This window comes from Caenorhabditis remanei, chromosome X (genome assembly GCF_010183535.1).
Source record: "Caenorhabditis remanei strain PX506 chromosome X, whole genome shotgun sequence".
In the NCBI taxonomy this organism is placed as follows: domain Eukaryota; kingdom Metazoa; phylum Nematoda; class Chromadorea; order Rhabditida; family Rhabditidae; genus Caenorhabditis; species Caenorhabditis remanei.
The window spans coordinates 12,557,673-12,578,025 of NC_071333.1; the positions used below are offsets into that span (position 1 = coordinate 12,557,673).

Below are 20,353 nucleotides of genomic sequence, written 5' to 3' on the forward strand. Positions count from 1 at the left end.
TAATTGGTGAAACGGAAAAGTCGTAAAATTTGGTAACGTGGGGTGGTACTTGAATTCATGTATGTTTTGCATTTGCCTTATATGAAAACAGTAGTTCTCTGAAATTCTAGACTGATCTTTCAAATAATCAAACAACTATAGACACCAATCATATGCTATATTTTTCTAATAAATTGTATATTTGAAATATCAAAGTATGTCAATGTTCTTTCGAGCAGACATCCGTTCCAGAACCTGCGTCAAATCATTATTACACATTTGAAGAATTCTGAAAACCCAACTTTTTTCCAAACTTGCAATGATCACTACTTGCTATGTTTAATTGGGTTATATCAATTCTTGCATTTGTATAACCACAATTAGCACAGCAAACAGGGATTCTGCATTCTGCTAACCTGTGTTGCATATTGACGTTTCCTGATCAGTTATTTGTAACAAAAATGTATGACAAAGTTACAAATATTAACTACTGGTACTATAGACCGGTAAGAATATTAGCAATAATAAAATAATAGTAGAAAATTATGAGTATTTTTCAGTTGTCGGTAAAATCACTCACAATGAACTCAAACAAACAGATATATTGCACCCAGGAAACAGATGCACGATTCATACTGGTAAACGGAAAGAAAAACGTTTCTGAGAGAAATGATGGAACTCATAGGAGCCGCTTACGTCTTAAAGCCCTTGCGAGATAACAGCTACAAAGTATTATAAAAAAAATCTGAAGAATTTAAAGACGATATCTTTTAAAAAAAACATTTTTAGAAAATTAAATTTGTCATTAAAATTACTCTTGTTTATGAAAAACAGCATACTCAATACCATATTCAGGTGATGATTGTAGGATATGGATCAGGTAAAGCTGATTACAATAATGAAAACATGTTTTTATATTTTTTCAATGATGCGATGAGCTGGAAAACTGGATAATCGGTACCTTTACTAAAAAAAAATATGATGATGTATTTTTATGTAAAAATAAAACATATCCTGGAGGGAGCATTTTGATATACATAATGATTTCAGCAAAAACTGGTGGATCTTTATTACTACTGATAATTGACTCAAATATTTTGATAGATTTTTTCAGGTAGTGGGTACTTTTTGATGTAGAAAATATTCTTTCCGCTGATTTTTAACAACGAGAATTTCAAAACGTTATATTCTGTTTGGAAACCATTCTTACGATTTAATGCATATTTGGGTTTCTCTGAATTAAATGTTTATATTATCATTGACAGCAGGATTTTTGGATATCCATTTTTTGCAGACTTTCTGATACATATAGATCCAGTATAATGATTTCACCATCAGCTTTCCAAATCTTTGTCTATCGCTCATACTTCCAAATACCACCATCACAGCAATTCCCACAGATTGCTTATGCTCTAGCTCTTCTAATTCGCGGATTTCAGAATAAACACGAAAAAGATAAGGAGCCTTAATCTGACAAGATATATATTTTCCCATATAAATACTTTTCACTAGGAAGAAGAATTCACAATATGCATGTATATCATCATACTGGCTAAAACCTTTTTTCTAGAATTATTCGTTACGTTCGAATTCTCAATCACCTTGTCAGGTTTAGCCAAAGTCAAACATGAACTGAACTTTGGCACTCCGCTGATTTGGTGATAGAGTTTTTTGGCATGTTTTCACATTTGGAACATTTTCAGAGAATTCATTGTATAATAAACATGATCTCAGGTGATGTTTTTTTTTTAAATATTCCAAGTTCCCTATTATTGGTGTTCAGTGTTCCGAAAGTTTTTAAAAACTTCATAAAAACTGTTTCTGCCCGTTACAGTTGACTTATTTCGGATTAGCTCCCTCATTTTTATTTCATATAAGCAACGAGTCTGTTCAGAAGGAGGAATCAAGCCAAAAAGTGAATGGCATCGAATGAATGTAGATAATCCATTAGTTTCAAAACCAATTTTGGAATTAAAAAACCTGCGCGCAGATGTTGAGATGATGCAGCTGCTGCTCCCTCCAGGCCCTGGCACGACGGCCTGCTTTCCCTTGCCCTCCCATCCGGAATAGGTTTAATTTCACAAAAACACGGGACGCTCTTCTTAAGAGCAAATAACCATTTATGTCAAATAGGTCATAGTAATTAACCGGGCAGATGCTAGTGCAAGTCAGTTTTGCGAAGAAAATGGACATTTCGAAAAGTCTTCGCCTTCAATTTGATGAAGTCAATTATTGAGTCACTTTTCTCCCCCGAATGAATTGAATCGCAACACAACACCATAAACATGTTATTATTGTCCTTCAGACCTAAAAATCTTTGGATATTGTTTTTCTCTTTTTCGGAACGAACATGCCCTCAAAAACATAATTATATTCATAGATGTCCTTGGATGAACAAAAGTCCAAATCGTACATCCAGAAATTGTTCGTATCCCCCCGCCAAATTCTTCGGTATCAAGATGAAAAACATATCTTCTCAAAAAAGGAAAAGAACGGAGACCTAGTATCACCTCATATTATTACATTTTTTGATGAGGAAACGGTAGATAGTGTTGCATTCCTCTCACATCAATTTTTCTTGGCGGGTGTCCGATTTTAAAAGTGGCAAGTAATTGACAGGTCAAAGGAAAGAAGAAAAATGTGCCCTTTTAGAAATCGGCAACGGAATTGGGTGACTCTAGAGGCCTTGAGAAGATAAACGGTTTCTTTGATAGAAAACCCCTGGTCTCTTTTTCTTCTTCGAGTAAAATACAGTTTCTTGAGATGGATACTTGCAACAAAACTCAATGTTGATAACAGAACTGATAGCAATGTCCTTCGAAATAGGGCAAATAAAATTGAAGGGTTTTGTTTAAAGCACAACACGGTTTTTCTTAGATCAGAAAAAAAACTATTAAATGACCAATAAACAGAACAAGGAAATTTTGAGAATCAAACTCATTAAATATATGAGAAACTCTAAAAACAGAACTTAGTTGTTTTTGTTTATTTGTTGCAGATAATCTAAAATATTGTGCTGAAAAATGCTTTGAAAAACAAGTTTTTAGTTTTTTTTGGACAAAAAACACCTAACCCAACTGTTTTTTGTGCATCCCGAGGAATCCCGGATAATTACACTATCAACATATATCCTTTCTGATGCTTAAGCCCAGGTAATACTTAATCGGATTTCAACCCCCAGGTTACGCTCCAAATCCCCCTGTTATTACCAGTATGCGTGCTCTTTCGTTTTCTTTCCCGCTGGTCCCCAGAATGTTGAATATTAAATTTCTCGAACGTCCGTTCTCTTTTTGCAGTGTTGTTGTTCTGTTTTGCAAAACAAGCGAGAGTGCAAAGAAAATCGAGAGGGCACGCCTATGGCAAACGTGCCCTCCCGTCATAACTGATGAGGGCGTAGAATGACCACTCTCTATTCATCGCCCCTTCCCACACTATTTCCCCTCACAGCTGACCACTCAGTTTTCTCTGCCGCACGGCGGAGCCGGTTGGTGCCAGCCGCGCTGCCTGGTTGTTTACCGGGTTTATCTCTTGGAAAAGAATAGGGGGGGGGGGGGGGGAAGAAAGAGGAGGAGGCGATGCGGACGGGTGTGCGGATGGCTACTCGATTGATTTTTGTGCGTATATGTTGTGTTGTTGACGTGCACTCTTCCCTCATTGCACTATCTCGGTTTTTCCGCGTCCCTCTTTTTCCGCTTGCGGCAGCCCGCGGAAGGGGACGTTCGTTAGAAAGAAAAGTGACCACCATGCGTGTAGAAAAGAGTGCGCGGTACCAGGCACCGACAGCCGTTTGCTGAGTGACCACACCACTTCTCTTCCGCACTTGTTTTGCACTAGTCAACAATCGAAAATGTTTCGCGAGTCGAAAACAACGCCGCGGGTGGTTTAATGTATGCATAATGTATATTGAAAAGAAACGTCGTCTTATCAGCTGTTCACTTCAACTTCAATTAATTTTCGAGATGAATAAACGGTTCTTTGATCAAGATTACAAAGCAATAAATAATACACTTTCGTCGCCGAAGATCAAACTTTAGATCCTTTGAAAAATTTAAAAGTAGTTAAACATTGATAGAGATAACAAAAAACAAAAATTCCACAGTTTCTAGAAAACATTATGATACTTATTTTTTTCCAAATAAGGAATATTCAGTTTTTAAAACAGAAAAATAAAATTTTCAGCTATTTTCAGCACAACTATTAAAAATACAATTTACGTTCATTCCAGTCAAATGTTCAGAAATTTTCAGAAACATCATAACTCATCAAAAACGATATAACACTGAACCACTGAGCAAGCAAACAACAGCAGATGTCCTGCCTGCCTACCCGGTAATTAGGGATTATGCTTAAAGGATAATATGTAATTATATGATTATTTACATGAAGTTGTACAAATGTTTTTTATGGAGGTGTTTTTTTCAGATTTCGAAATTTTTTTCAGGATGGATTTTTCCAGAAGCAAAACATTTTCAGGGATACAGTAATCTTAATAGCGTACAGTATACTTGTTGTTATTGTATCATTGTGTACATTACCCCAAAATATTTTCAGAATTGGTGTTCCAATTGATGGTATCAACCAAAGAGTCCGAAAAACTACAAGATTTTTTTAGAATGCAAGAAGTTATGAAATTTTATTGTTTTCAAACCATTAAAAAAACCATTTGTTGATGATTTTGAAGACAATTTCAAAACTTTTATTGCCTGCACAGTCCATTTTTGCCTTTCAAAGTTCATAATTTTTTTTTCAAATTAGATTTAGAGATAAGACTCAAAAAAGTCTCGTTTTCCATGTCAGCACATTTTTAATTACTTGCACTTTTCCGGATTTTTCAGACTTCATCACTATCACCATCACGAGCCGGCACGACAAATTCAAACAGCGAACGAAAAACCCCTGTAATGAAAAAATTTTGATTTGAAATTTCCTCTCTCACTATTTCTCTGCGTCTTCTTTACTGCTGTCTAACCTAACCAATTTGAATTTTTTTAGTGATAACTGTAAAATATTAACTTCAATGTTGCGTTTTGTTATCATCAGAAGTCATTTTTTTCAGTATCGGCGTCAGAGAGCACAAAAAAGAGAGCAGGACGAGGTTAAGGAGGAGGAAATAAGAAGAAAAGAGGAAGGAGAGAAAAAATTAGTTTAAATTTGAAGTGAACCGTTTTACGATGTTTCGTGGTTTACCCGCTCGGTTCGATTAGACTAGGCGGATATACTGTTCAGTGATTTATGATAAGCTTCTCTATGTCTATTATCCTATCCTTAATCGCAACAAACGACATCTAGGTTTCTATTTTTTTCTAATCATGAATTTTCTTTTTCTAATCTTTTTGACCACCCAGAGACTGTTCGCGTATTGAACAGATTAATTTTCGGAGAACACACTGTTAGTCACAACTTTCTGATAGGATACTGTAACTCTGACCCTTCGATGCTATCTGCTCCCTGAATTTCGGAGTTTCCCTCGATCTTACTGGTTTTTCTCCGACTTTTCGAGAGAAAGTGAGACGAAAGCATGTAAAATTGGCTCGAAAAAGTGGAACTGATAAGGGCCACGACAGCGCCAAAAGTTCAGCTATTATTTCATCATTGTTACTGTCCGAAAAATGTTGCCGTTTTCCTCCCTCTCGTTTTTTTGATAAAAAATGAGTAGTTTCATTTTTTGACTTAATTTTAATGTATCATAGAAATCTGAATTAATTTGGGAAATTAGTTTTCTGTTTCAATTTTTTGTGTCTGCTTTTTTTCAGATTTGGTCTGAAAAATATTGATAGTATCTCTACCAAATCCCTCCCAAAATCCTATTTTTGTCCGAATGGTTATTTTCGTCCCCCGTTTCTTCTACTTTGAGTTGTTTAATGTTGTTTGAATAGGCTCATTGCAAAACAAAGTTCCTCCAATGATAAGACGTCCCTCTTGGCTGTGACTGTAATAATGGGACTTCATTCGTTGAGCACACATGTATTTTTAGGGAAGAAATACTGTGTACCACTGATAACAAAATATGTTCTGTGTGAGGGTAATATTATTTGAGGTATCAGAGGTTGACCAAACGATAACAAGAAGAGAGTCTAATAGGAGAATCAGAAACATCGAGGCGATGCGTTTCAAATTCAAAAAACTCATTGAAGGTTGCGAACAGAGGTTTATTTAGATTAGGTCAGATGGAAGTGAACAATAAAAAAACCAACTTTCTAAATGCGCCCTCGTTTTTTCTTTCTTTTGAAATCGTCTCATCTTCTCAATTCGAATAGGTTGGCCGCGAAAAAAAAACGAGACATTGCATGAAAAATTGCAATTGAAGGGCAAAACCGTTCAAAATGTCGTCCTTGAGTACAAAATAACGACGAGCGACGGGCGGGCTGAAGAAAAATGATCGCAAGCTCTTTTACGCAGATGTTGATGGCCTTCATTGTCTCTTTATAGACTTTGAAACAACGGTCCAAACCGAAGACACTTAATCTTCGAACGCCATTCGACAGTTTCTTCTTCTTCCACATGTCCAACTAGGAAACTGAATTCGAAATTATTCAGTCAATTGGTATTCACGTTTTTTTTTACGAATCGTTTGTTTTATTCTGACTCAAAATGGAAAGGTTGATTTCTTCTGTGGACACAAAAAACCCAACCACTACTTCAATTCTCTTCAATAGTCCAATTTCCCAAAAAATTCTTCATTTGGCATCCAGCCAACGTTTCTTCTCAGCTTTTGTTGATTCCCTTTCAAAAAAAATCTTCTGAAAAAAAACGAGGAAACAAAAATTTTGCTTATGGTATCTCAGTATTTTTAATTGGTTGCTCTTCAGTTTCCGTGAGAAGTTTTTCTGAAAATAGAGGCTCCAACTCCTACGTCCTCTTTTCCTGTACTAGAAACACCGATCCACACACTGTCATCACACCGGAAAACCATAATTAACATTTCTTTTCATCACGCTTACTCATAAAGATTTTCCATTAATTTCAAAAAATCTCCTCCTCCTTTTCAATGTTTACTACGGTAGCTGAGTTCCGTTTCTCGGTTTCTCTTTTTTGTTAGGTTTAAGTTTTTGTCCAAAAAAAAGAGAATAAGAAAAAAAAGATTTCGTTAGTTCACCTCACCTATCTCATCATCTTCAGCGTATTTCAGTTTTTTGCGCAAGTTTTTTTTCGTTACGTTCTTTTTCTTTCTTATTTATTCTTCACTTCCTGAGGTGTAAACGTTTTTTATTCTACAAACCGAAAGCTAAACCCTTATTTTTTTCTAAACCTTTTCTTCTGAGATTTTTTTTTGAAAAGCAACATTGCTGTGTCCAGGTGCAGGATAGCCGATCGTCGACTCCACAGAACAGTTGTGGATCGAATGAGTGACGCTAGTGACAAGCGACGAATCGGACAACAGGAGGTATGTGAGAATCCAAGTAAAACCACCGAAATAAATCTTCATCAAACTCTGAATTCGGCAACACTAAGGGATGAAGTAGCGAAAAGCATGTCACAAAAAAGAGTGTCCAGTACATAAAGAAGCAACTGTTTTCTCCTCACCCGTCTTCCGTCGAAACGGTATGGTATTTGGTTCACGTAGACTTTTAAACTTGCGTCGCGCACTTCCGCAAAGATGGCCTAAATAGTTTTCATCCTAGATGTTCGTTTTAATCTCTATCATTTTATTTTTTTTACTGAGTCTAGTTTTTTTCAGGATTTGCAAACACTTAAGACCTTCTAATTAGAGATCATAGTTATGATATTATTTTGAAAATTCCTTCAGTTTTTGTGTCCCTAATAACAAAATGTTTAACAAAAGCAGTTGGAAAACTCCAGAAAAGTCACTTGCTCCGTTTTGCTCGACAAAATTTATTTTTGTGTCTTCTCCTTTTCTAAATGAATCTAATAATTCGAATGAGCCTCGTCATCCTAATCTGTCAGCCAGTTTCCTCTCAGTTCGTTTTATTCTCTTTTTCTGATGACCCATAGATGGAACGGATGGCAGAGATGTTAGACGTAATGTTTCAAAAAGTTAGGAGAGGCAGGAGGTGTTTCCATTTTTCTCAAACCGATTTAATGTTGTTGTTGTGGTGTTGCGTTTTTGGCTGTGGTAGAGTTAGAGGAGCGGAGGGGGGAATGGAGGAAAAAAGAGCGGACCCCCACCACCACCATCACCGTTTTCCTCGTTTTCTTCTTACTATTTTTCTGTCTTCTTCAAAACCACCACCACCACCATCATCCTCGATTCGTTCGCGAAGTGCAAGGAAGAGCGCTTCAATTTGAGAGACGATTCGAACCGCCGCGCCGTCCAGCGACGTCGCATAAAACACTCATTTGCATATTGAGTCGTGCCAAGTCTCTGTGAAACGCAATGTTGCAAACGAATCTTTTGCCGTTCGGGTTCCCCCTTTTATTTTCGGAGTGAGGAGTGGGAAAACGGAGTAAAGAAGAGAGAGAGAGGGGTCCCGCGGACCGCCCCATTCACAAATGCAACCAACCAAAAAGCCCATGCCCCGCAGGCTTTTCTAAACTGACCCTTTCTGGCTTGGTGGCCACACGATGGAAAAATGGGAACATGAAAAAGTGGGAGGCGTCAGAGAGAAACGGGTGGAAGACGAGTGTTTTGGGTGGAACTCACACCATGCAACATTCGAAACATGTTGACCTACATACACTAAGATTTTTTGACGTACCGCGTCAGTAACGTCAATCTTTTTTCTTCTCACCATTACTGTAGATAACCAGAAGTCAGAAAAACCACATCTTTAAAGTACAGTTTGATTTTGTAGTCAATTTGGAACTTTTGGATATCTAACTTTGGCATCAAACATGAATTATGTCTCTGCTACTTTTAAAATATTAATCCGGCATGCCAAAGTGTTTACAAAAGTCAACTAGTTAGTCCAACATGATTTATTCAAATGATTTATTCAAATACATGATTTATTCAAATAATTTAAACTTACTAAAAGTTAATCTTTATCTGGGAAAACCACTTAAGCTCACAAAAAATGACACAATTTTTTCGCACTCTATCATATGCACCCTCATTCCTTTTCCCACAGTTAGCCGCAAGCAAAATGGTAGGACCACGCCCTCTTGCATAGGTGTTTTTGATTGGTCGGCTTGTTCCTGGGATGTAGGCAGGATAACAGGTTTAGGAAGTACTTGGTTCGGAACCGAACAAGGTGATAAATGGGTTTCGAGATCTATGTTGCGAATCACATACACAAGAAAACACATGATCTACGTTTAGACACTTAGAAGAGATCTTTTAGGATACATTTTGCCAGAATGATTATTATTGCAATTATGAGTTTTTAGGGTGTGTGAGTCCAGTTATAGACTCGTTAAACATCCCAATACAATTATATGATAATACATATTTTATTGACTCATTTAGATGAAAAAAAAACCTAGCTACCGTAACCAGTTCTCATTGTGGAAGTACTCACGAACTTTCGCGTCTTCATTTTATGATACCTTCGAGTGATGGCGTCAAGTAGTTCTCATGGACCACGGAAGGTTTTTTAATTAAATCTCGGCACCGTGTCCTTCATTCTTTGTGATGCATCCTGAAAATATCCGTGTGACTAGCAGAAGAGCGTATGTCCTCTGTGTGCCTTGAAACGATTCAATTAGACTAAAAAGTCTGCCAAAGAGCGACATCCATCATCTGATTCCCTACCGAGAATTTCCTTCCTGATTTTTTTCATTACCCCAACTTCTATTCGCAATGTCTTTAATTTAATCTGCCCGTTTTTTTTTTCTTTGGATCCTATTCCAGACATCTCGAATTTGATTCTCATTCTCTGCAGTTTGGGTTTATGAAGTTTGTAACTGCAATTGCAATAACTGAATTGTTTATTCCAATTCTTCCATAATTGTTTATTTCTATGAGTGCGTAAAAGATAGAGGTGGAGCGTCCGAACTCCCTGATCTCGCTTCCACCTCCAATTCATTTGATTTTCTGTAACCCTAGATTCATTTTCTATAAACGATAGGTGTGCATCAGCAACGAGCCGGCCAAGGCCATTCGAACCTCATACCTAGACACTTCTCCTATAAACCGTATCTTATCTTGTGGACGGTCTTTTTACCCTCTTTCACGGGCAGACTCATCAAGTTCATCACCTTTTGCAACCCGGTCAACCTTGTCTTCAGCCGTTCCTGTATAGTTTTTAACCCTTCATACTTTTCTGTTTTTCTGTTTTCCGCGTCAACATTTGCATTCTTCCGCCCGAAAAAGTCTCCGCCTATTTTATTGTACTCTTTTCTATGTTTTGCGGAACGTAGTGCGGAAAAAGTGGGAGGAAGGGTTTCTTCTGCATACTTTTATCGTATTTTATATTTGCTGACCCTCATAGTGACCGTAAGAATACATGATAAAAGTCGGAGGGCGGAGTGAACGCGTACAGAAACATTGCACTTTAACCAGAGGTTCTCGACAACGTGCGGGTGGCACACGTGAAAAACAATCTTCATCTTCTTTCTTCCGCGACCCGCCAGCCGGCGGTCACTACCGCCTTCCGCGTTCAGTCATCACCGCCCTGCGAACGTCCTTCGCTGAACACTGCGTCTCTTGGCTTTCAATGGTCCGCCGCGTGGGTTTTTCCGCGTCGCGGGTGGTCGCTGTGATGGTTTAGCGTATATGTTGGTGATGCGTTCTCTCGATTGTTTACTCGATGCACTATGTTTCTACTAACAATAACGGATTTTTAGGAGACAGCTTCACTAGTCCCGCCCCTTCCCTTAACGCCAGCCCCTTGCGGCCAGCCCCACAGGCCTAGAACACTACTGCATAATAAAAATGACCACTGGCCGTTTTTTTTTCTTCCTCGCTCCCTTCAAGTAGTTAACCAAAGTCCTAACTCAGTTTTTTCTTTCTATTTCGGTTGCATCCTTTTCTTCAACTCTTATTTCCATAACCTCTTTTTTTATTTCTCAGCATGCTTGTGATATCTAATTGGTCCCATTCAAAACCGAGCACTCTCTCATATTTCTTATTCTTCTAGAGTTTCCATATTTTTTTATTTAGGGCCTAAAATTGATTCTTCCTCTCTTTTTTTTCATTGAAACCTTGAAACCTCAAAAACCTAGATTTGACCATCAGGTTTTATTCCGTAGATGATCCATTGTTTGGCAACTCGTAAAACTGGACCCATAGACATTTTATGCCTCTATTTGTATGTGCATACCCGATTTCCGTTGTCAACGTGTACCCTTTTGACAATTGTATTTTCAACCACCTGGTTCCGTTGGGTGGTCCTCAGAAGAGGTTTTTGTGAATGACATCCAGGACGCTCGATCCCGATTCACATTCATTTTTCCCATTTTCCGTCATCATTTATACCAATTAACCTAGTTTTCTTGGCGGTGCCACGCTGCTCCATCCCACCACCACCTGCACCGTTAGGACGTCTTCATTACCTCCTTCTCTTCCCTCATTTTTCCTAGACTCCGCCCACTGAAGAGCTTCTTGCTCCCGATCTTGTTCTCGAAATTTCAATAAAAACCTTCTGCTCCATTACTCGGTTCTCTTTTGTATCTCCCATTTTTATCCGGTCTATTTCCATTCTCCCTATATCCGTCCTATGGTTCATTTGCATATTGGTGCAAAAAAGAAGGGCGCCCAATGGTGCGCAATTGGTCACGCAGAATGATACATTAGGGATAGGAGGTGGTGGTAGAATGGTGGGTGCTGCTGGTAAGATAAATAGGAATAAGAACCGAAATAAAAATGAGAGGGGAGCCGGTTTACTCGATTCAATCCAATTTTTGCAAATCCCCCCTTCGAACCAGCATAGAAACATCTGGCGTGTCTGACAAAAGTCAATTCGGAACATTTCATTCATTTATTCAAATTTCAATTTGACTGAAGAGCGTTTCTAATCTCATCATCATCTGTCCAGTTCCTTACCCCCAAAATGAAGATTCACTATTTTTGTAGTAAGCCTGCAAGAATAAAAAACGTCTAAGCGTGATTCTGCTCTTTTGAAACTGTTCAGCTAGCTAAATCAAATTTCCGGCCTTTTCCTTTCTTGTTCTTCTCTTTTTTGCTTCTGGTTCTCTTTTTTTCTATCTGAATGTGAGTCAGAGCTTGTGGCTACTCCACGCCATCATTTTTTTTGACGGCGTTTCGCAACTTTTTGCTACGCTTCGGTCCATCGTGCTTATCTCTCAGTGTCAGCTCTTTTTTCTTCCTTCTTCTTTTCTTTTTTTGCTACTGGCTGCTGCTGCTCGTCGGTCGGTTTTTTTCTTGCTCTTGATGTGAAACGACGTGGTCACAAGAGATAGGAGAAGAAAAAAAAAGAAGAGCTGGCAATCGTTAGTACAACGAGCAGTGTACTCATCGTTGGAACGCGATTATCCACACTCTCTCACCCCACACTCCAGAGGAAGCAAAAAACTGAGAAAAAAACTGAGAGATAGGAAAAACGAGGGCACATATACATCACGTATCTCAATCCGCTCACAAAAAAACTAACTCAATCTTCTTCTATCAGCCTGTGGGAGCAATTGGAAAAGATAGGAAACACAATGGGCCCCAAGGCCATTGAAAAAACACTGAGGCGACCCAGAAAAAAAGAAACAGATACGAGGACTACGGAAGAAGATGAGATGTTCAAAGGGTACGCGAAACCTAAGCAATTTGCAACACTGGTGGTGTGTTCAGCTAGTTTTTCCTCTGTGCATCCTCGGAGCATCATCCGAAACTCACTTTCGAAAAAAACACACACATCTCTACTATCCTTCACTCGGTGCCGGACGGGAAGGGTCTATCTCATCAGTCCCTCCCACATTTCGAAATCAGTAGCCCGGTGACCAGTGCCTTCTCCTTTCATCACTGCGAAATCGTTTTGACATATGCTCTTCGCAACAGCCTCCTCTCCATTTTTTTTCGACTCAATTACTCTTTCCAAGCGACTGACACGACATCAGATAGTTTTTTATTGTCTAGCGAAGATAGGTTTTGCAACCAACTGATAAGAAACTGATTTGATACTGTTATGGATAGCCCTACCGTACATACTGACCTAGATATCCGTGTCTGTCTTGCGGGGGGTTCGTGTACTAGGCAGAGACCTAGTTTCTGATGAAGAATCGGTGTCGCCAAATGAGTAGTAAGTGACCATTAGAAGAAATAAGTTATAAGAAAAACATCTCTTATCGTATCTCTTCTTGTCGCGTGTGCCTTATAACTATTTCTGACCGTGCTGGTTTTTTTGACGGTGTGAGGCCGTTATAGGAGGTGACGACTACGTCGCCCGATAGACGGTATGACTGGGCGCTCGGTTCGCAACACCGTTGCAATCAGAGTTCGGAGAGAAGGCGCCTCCAAGGTCACCATATTATTCGGTCGGTAGGTAGGATAGGACGGGTAAAGAGATAGTTTTTATTTTTCAACGTGTGTCTCCGATGGACGTGAGGCGTGATACACAGAGTAACTGAGAGAGTGAAAAAAAAGGTGAGAGGAAGGACCTGAGACGTATCCACAATGTGTCCCAGAAGAAGAGAAAGAAAACTGCAAAGCACTTTTACCGTCCTCATTTTTCATGTCTGCCTCTCATCGAGAATCAATTATCTCTAGTAACTTTCCACTTTCTCACCGACCATCGTCTTTTTTCTTTTCTTTCTCACCCCCAGGCCACAAAAAAGACTCCCTCGGCGACTCCTCGACCCGGTTTCAAATGTTTGAACTTGGTTTTTTTGCGACTTCTCGTTCTCTGGACGGCTCTTCCTAGATGTTATGGGTCAACAAAAGTTTCCGAGCTTGCCAGGTCTCAAAACCTTGAGAATCCTAGACTACAGTAATCCTCAAGTTGCTTATGTTCCAGTGTGAATCTGAATTCCCTTTCATCTACACGTAGTATAAACAATAGTGCATGTTGTCTGTGGAACAAACCAGAATAAGAGGTGTACATGTGTTTTTTTGCAGCAAAAAATTCATCAGGCGTTGTTTATGTCTGTTTGTCCTATCTTTGCCGTAAAATGTCTTTTTTCTGTCATCAATAGCTCAAAAAACACTCATCCAGTAAAAAAGAAGTGGAATGACAAAATATCTTCATATGGCAACACATGCTCCAATTCAGGTGCTCTTCTTCTCGATTCCAAAAAAAAGTTCAGAGTTGGTCCATGACCTCAACTCGATATGCGTGCTTCTGAATGGGTTATTTGACGGACTTCTATGCATGGCACTCCTTTTTTTGAAAAATGATTGGCTAGATTAAAAAACGTCGTTCTTCTGTTTTCTACCAAAAAGTTGCCATTTTGCTCAAGGCAATCAACTTTTTCCCTAGATTAAAAGTGCCCCTAACTCGCCTTTTCAGAACTTCACAGATTTTGTTATGCAGAGCCCAACTATTTTTTCTCGCTTTTAAAGAAACAGATAAAACATTTTAATTTCAGATCCATTGCTTCTAAAGCTTTCTTTGGGAAAAGTTCCTAAATTTTGACCACTAAGGGGAGTGTCTCTTTTCAAAAAGGATTAGTGGTCCTGGACTCTTTTTTCCTTTTCTATTTCTGCCATTTTGTGAGTTCAACGCCGTTTGAATAGTACAACACGTTTTTTTTGTCTTGGGACCTTCTGTTCAAAATGCACTTTAGAACCACCCTGAACAAAAGACTGGGGAAACCGCGGAATTAGGAATTCATCCGCACTTTTAGACTCAAAAAACATCTCTAGAGAAACAGAAAAACGTATGACCGTGTGTTTTTGTGTTTCGAATTCTACAGAAGTTCGTCTTCTTCCTTTATTCCTCAAAATTTTCAAAGTTCATACATCTTGTTTTCTAGTCCTGGACAAAAATGTCGACGCAAGAACCTCAATGAGGAGAAGCTGTTTTTCAGTAAAAAATGTGTTGTTTTTTCCTTTAGCTCCTTATTTTTCAAGTAAAGTGCATATTTGGAATTGCGAAATAAGTTGAAACGCAGAATATTCCTGCAAGTCCTTTCCTCTGCCTGTTTTGAAATGCAGAGTAGTAAAAAAACGAAGTGGCTGATAGAGCACATGCAGCACGAGGCACAGTTTTAATCATTTGGTGCCCTCGTTCTAACCTTTATCTTGTCGTTTTTTGCCCATTTCCCATTATTTTCCTCTCCTATTTGCATGGACTTTTTACTGCCATACTCTCCTTCTCGATAGCTCCCAACACCTACTTTTTGATTGTCCCATTTCAAGATAAGGGGTTTTAGTGTTAAACACAGAATACATGTTTTTCATTCTTTACTTTCCACTTTTACTTCTACAGCTATTTTTTTAAATGAATCGCCTTTCCATTCTTCGTTAACGTAGTTGAACATGTTTCACCTGTTACAACTTTCTAATTTTTCTATTTTTGCAGGTGCACACTGATAGTTCTCCTGGAGCGTTGAAGGAGGTATTAAAAGGAGCTCGGAGGTCACAGATGCCGTTTAATTGTACTGAATTTGTTCAGAAGCCAGCACTGATAGGGTATGTGACATTATTTCTCTTCAGACTCTCAACAAAAAATTTCATTTTTTGACTTTTCAGAGATGAATGGCATCCTGGTAAAACATGGAGTTCAAATAACAACACCCTTGGCGACTGGGACAAATGTTGTGAAACAGCAGCAAAAGTACCACAGCATTTAACAGGCAGTTTTGACACATCTTCATTAAAAATGCTCACAGCAAAACAACCAGATGAGAAAATTACTCCAGATGCAGGATATGTGAGCCCTAATGAGGTTCGTTGTGAAATCTAATGCATTTGTTATTAACTGGTCTCCTTTGTTTCAGGATGACCGGAAATCGAGTGAGCACACAAATTCATACGATGTATCAGCTTCACAGTCCCCGAGCAATGATGGTGCTCAATCAGATAGCAGTACAGATGAACATATCGATGTAGAATGTATGACACAAACAGAGGAAATGGACACGGATGATAAAGATGATACAATTCTCCCTGATGCCGAGCCAGAAGTGAAAACAGAGGTGAAAGAAGAAGTTGCTGAAACGGTGGAAGTTGCTGAAAATGTAGAAGTTATGGAAGAAGAAAGGAAGCCTACATTCACAAATGGATCACTTCTAACCCCAATGATGCAGTCTTTTCTACAAACTTCTCTACCTGCTCCTATAGCTATAGCACCAATCCTATCCTATGGACAAACTATAAAAGCACCAACATCAGAAGAAACCAAACTTCTACTAGGTTTTGCGCAGTCTGATTTCCACAATATTATGTCAGAAGCAATAAAACCAAAGAAACCACTCTCGGATTCTTTTGGATTCATTAGGAGTGGAAGTTCAGCATTCTCCAACATTGAGCGCAAGGAGCTTCTGATAAAATCACCACCTGCGAATAACAACAATAACAATGATGAAGCACCTGTCCCAACTATCAGCAACAGTACGACACCTACAACAACGTCTGCTTCATTCTGCAGGCCGCCGGGTCTTGGACCAGTTGCCCTTCCACCAACACAAAATGGACAGACGCCGATGCTTGTATGCCCAATTTGTGGATTTATGTGCCCATCGAAATTCCATTTCAACAGTCACATGAACACACATGGAGATCATCAATGCAGTATGTGTGATTACACTAGCAGAACAGAGGGAAGGCTGAAAAAGCATATGAGGGAATCACACACAGCCGAGGAACAGATGAAAGCTGGATTGGAACTGGAACCAGCAAAGGAATCGAATGGTACTCAATCAACATCTCCAAAGGGTTCCACATCTTCAAAAGATAGTACTGCTACTAGTCCGATGAATGAGTCATTCAATCTATCAACCACCTTGGCATCCATTCTTGATTCAACAAACACTGCAATTGCTGCTTGCTCTACAACAGAACAACCGTCCGCTCTTGCAGCGCTCACCTTGGATATGTCTGCTACAACACCGAATCTTTTGTCATCTCTTGGACAATCCAACTTCCCAGCATCTGCTCTGGATCACATTAAAGCCATCTCTGAAAATCCAAATTTCATGCCAGACAATGGAATGAATTTGGCTTCAGCACTGGGTGTTGTGTCTCAAGTGATTAAAGGCGAGCCAGCATCACCAGAAAAGCAATCGAGTGGAGAGAGCAGGAGGAGTAGCAGTGGAAAGATCAAGATTTTCAAATGCAAGCAATGTGGACATCAAAGTCTTTCTAAGGATGACCAATGGGCACATGCGAGATCTCATATTCCAGCAGAGAAACAATTGAACTGTCAACACTGCAACTTTGTAACAGAATATAAGCATCACTTGGTTAGTTTTCATTTGATCCAAGACTTTTCAATAATTATTTTCAATTTCAGGAGTACCATTACCGTAATCACATCGGTAGCAAACCATTCCAGTGCAAGAAGTGTTCATACAACTGCGTCAACAAGTCAATGCTCAACTCTCACATGAAGAGTCATACGAATCATTACCAGTTCAGATGTATGGATTGTACATATGCCACAAAATACTGTCACAGTTTGAAGGTAAGAGAAAACTACCGAATGTCAGAATCCATCATTACTATTTTTCAGCTCCACTTGAAAAAGTACAACCATAGACGTGTGCCAGAAGGAATCGAGATGAATGGAGGAGATAGTTCACCAACACTGAGTTCATCTGATGCCACAATTACGTTCAGTCCAATTGTGAAACAGGAAATCAAATCGGAGACAATTGAGCCACCGACATCGATGGCCCAGCCGTTCCCAATGAACCCAATGGCTGGACAAGGATTCAATTTTGCTAACCAGATGTTGTTAAACAGGCATCTTGACAATGGTTTGATGAACATTCCTGGATTCAGAAATGTTGGAATGGGATCAATGAAATGTCCAGTTTGTGACTTTGTTGCTGGTTCTCAAGAAGAACAAATGAGACATAGCATGTCTCATATCCTGAACTCGAACTCAGTTCCAACTACCATTGCTTCTCTCTACAATAGCTTAAACCTTCCAACTTTGAATAATATCAAAAGAGAGACCGAAGATGAGCAAATGGAATGTGAAGTGAAGATTGAAGATGACAACACCACAGAAAGTCATATTGATGAAGATGAAGAGATGGACCAGAGCAGTGATTCTGCTGTGTCTCCAACTGGAAGCTCACAAGGTAAAATTTTAAAAGTTTATAGCCTCTTTATACTGTTCTATTTTCAGGATCATCTGGAGACGAAGAAACCGCGAAAGTCGCTATGGAACAAGCTAGAGCTGAAGGAAATAACAGTCCAGCAGTTAGCAATGACAGTGCTATGGAGAGAGATGGAGAAAGTGCTGATGATACCCCACACTCGCCATCAGACACAACATCAGCATCATCTCCTCCACATGTTCCAGTACCGATTGCAGCACCAGTCCCGATTGCTCCAAGACCAGATATGTTGCACGCTATCCTACAGCAAGCAGCGTTTGCTATAAACATGGCTGCCAGAGGTCATGTGTTATGTCCACATTGTCAAATACCATTCAACGTAAGTACATTTAATATTCGAATCATAAGTTTATATAAATGTTTTCAGAACCAAGAGACCTTCAATGACCACATGTCGTATCACACCGCTGGTAATCCATTCAAGTGCAGCAAATGTCAATACCAAGTTCACGATTCCTTGAGTTTTGCACTTCATATGTTCCAAGCCAGACATTAGTATGCAAAAAGAAAATCTTTCAATTTCTCATAGTCTTACCCTCGTCTAGTTGCTGACACTTCCGTTTGGGAATCGACTCATTTTTAGCTGGTTTACTATTACTTTTTTTCTAATTTATCAATGTTCGGGCGTTCTTTTCTAATCATGGCCAGTTTCTTGCAATTACACCTCAACCGTCCATTTCCCCAAAAATCTCATACTTGTTTCTGTTACCTCTCAAATGTCACATTTTTCTCAGCCTTCATCCCTACCTCAAAACATATTCCCATACTTGTATTAAATGCCAAAACGAAGATATTCAATTCAACCCCCCACTCTCATCTTGTATTCTCAGAACGTGTCACTACTTAGAAGTAATTGTATACTGTTGTCAGTACATGTAGTACCCCCAAGAATACTTGTTTCAGTTACTATGTACCCTTTCAATTATTCGGGATAGGTATTCTTTTTGTGTGCTCCATTTTCTCAAGATGTCCTTTTCTTGTTCATTTCTAATTCTGAGCTCCTCCTCTAATAAGCTTTAATTGCATGTCTTTCACACTTATTTATTTTCTATTTGTCAATTGTTTAATATGTGCAACATTTGTTTTGATGTTACAGTTCTCTATGATCTAGCATTTTGTGTATTTTTTTCTTCTCATTGCAACCAAACCCCTACCTCTCACACCTCGAAATCATTGCGAACTCTCATGTCCATCCAAATCGTGTTGTTCTTTATTCTTACGGTTTTGATGTTTCCTCCACGGAATCAGGGATTGTAGCGCAGTTTTAACCGTTTTGAACTAGAATATGCCAAAGATTCGTTATTTTCATCTAGTTGTCATTAATTTTTATAGCCGAAGTGACCATCCATCCCCGCTTTTCTCAATTGTTTCCCATTTTCTCTACTAATAACCGTTTTTCTATTTTCCCTATATTATCTTTTTATGTACCTCTTTCACGCTCCCATGTCCTTACGTGATCAATGATTTCACAGAACTCGTAACTATCTCGCACCATCATTCTACCTCAATACATCCCAGCTTTTGCCATACATTCTCCGATTCGAATTCTTGTGTGCTTTTCTCAAATAATCATTTCCTTTACTCGTATTAATCGTTTTTCTTACCTCCTTGCTCCCATCTATCTCAGGAATAATCCAGCGTTTCTTTTCTCTTGAATGCTCGCTCCAACTCTATGAATTACTTGTCCGATTACAGTTTCTTCTCTATGTACCTCATTGATTCTTTTGCCATCCGATTTATACCTCAATTCCAATACTGGCTATGACTGTATAATGCCTTCTACCTCCCAATTTCCCACAATTCTAGTTAATTTACCATTTTCTACCTCAGCCCATGTTTTCTTATACAACCGTTTCCACCTCAAGCCTTCATCTTCATCATTCGTCATGTACAATTGTTTTCAAATTTCACTAAAAACACACCAATAAAAAGCGTCCTTAAAATGTGTTCTTTGAAGTTACAAAGTACAATATCAATCAAAAACTCAAAAAAAAAATCTGTTCCTGCAAACACCACATTTTCAATGCAAATCCCCGTTGCACTGTCCGAATTCGCATAAGTCTTTCCTATTTCAACACAGTTTTTTAACTGCAAAGTCCGTGACGTTTTTTTTGTGATAATCCGTTAGTCATCAACATCAGTGAAATTCGAAACACATTTTTTTTAGAAAGTGGGGACCGACTTCGCTCGTAAATAGGATCACGAGCCGAGTGGGAAAGTGTAAAAAAGCCATCCCGTACCACGTTCAGAATCACTCTCGACCTTACACTCTGGCAACAATTTTCGAAAGGAGATGAAC

The 20,353-nt window shown here is 38.9% G+C and overlaps 1 protein-coding gene across 1 annotated transcript; it reads left to right on the top strand.

Moving 5' to 3' along the window:
• Positions 1–15,350: 15,350 nt before the first annotated feature.
• GCK72_024476 (uncharacterized protein) lies at positions 15,351–18,550 on the top strand (the record flags this gene model as incomplete). Its single annotated transcript, XM_053735907.1, has 7 exons — positions 15,351–15,397; positions 15,458–15,653; positions 15,706–17,169; positions 17,220–17,390; positions 17,439–18,015; positions 18,063–18,373; positions 18,422–18,550. 7 exons carry the CDS (start codon positions 15,351–15,353, stop codon positions 18,548–18,550), a joined length of 2,895 nt encoding a protein of 964 aa, XP_053579473.1.
• Positions 18,551–20,353: the final 1,803 nt, after the last annotated feature.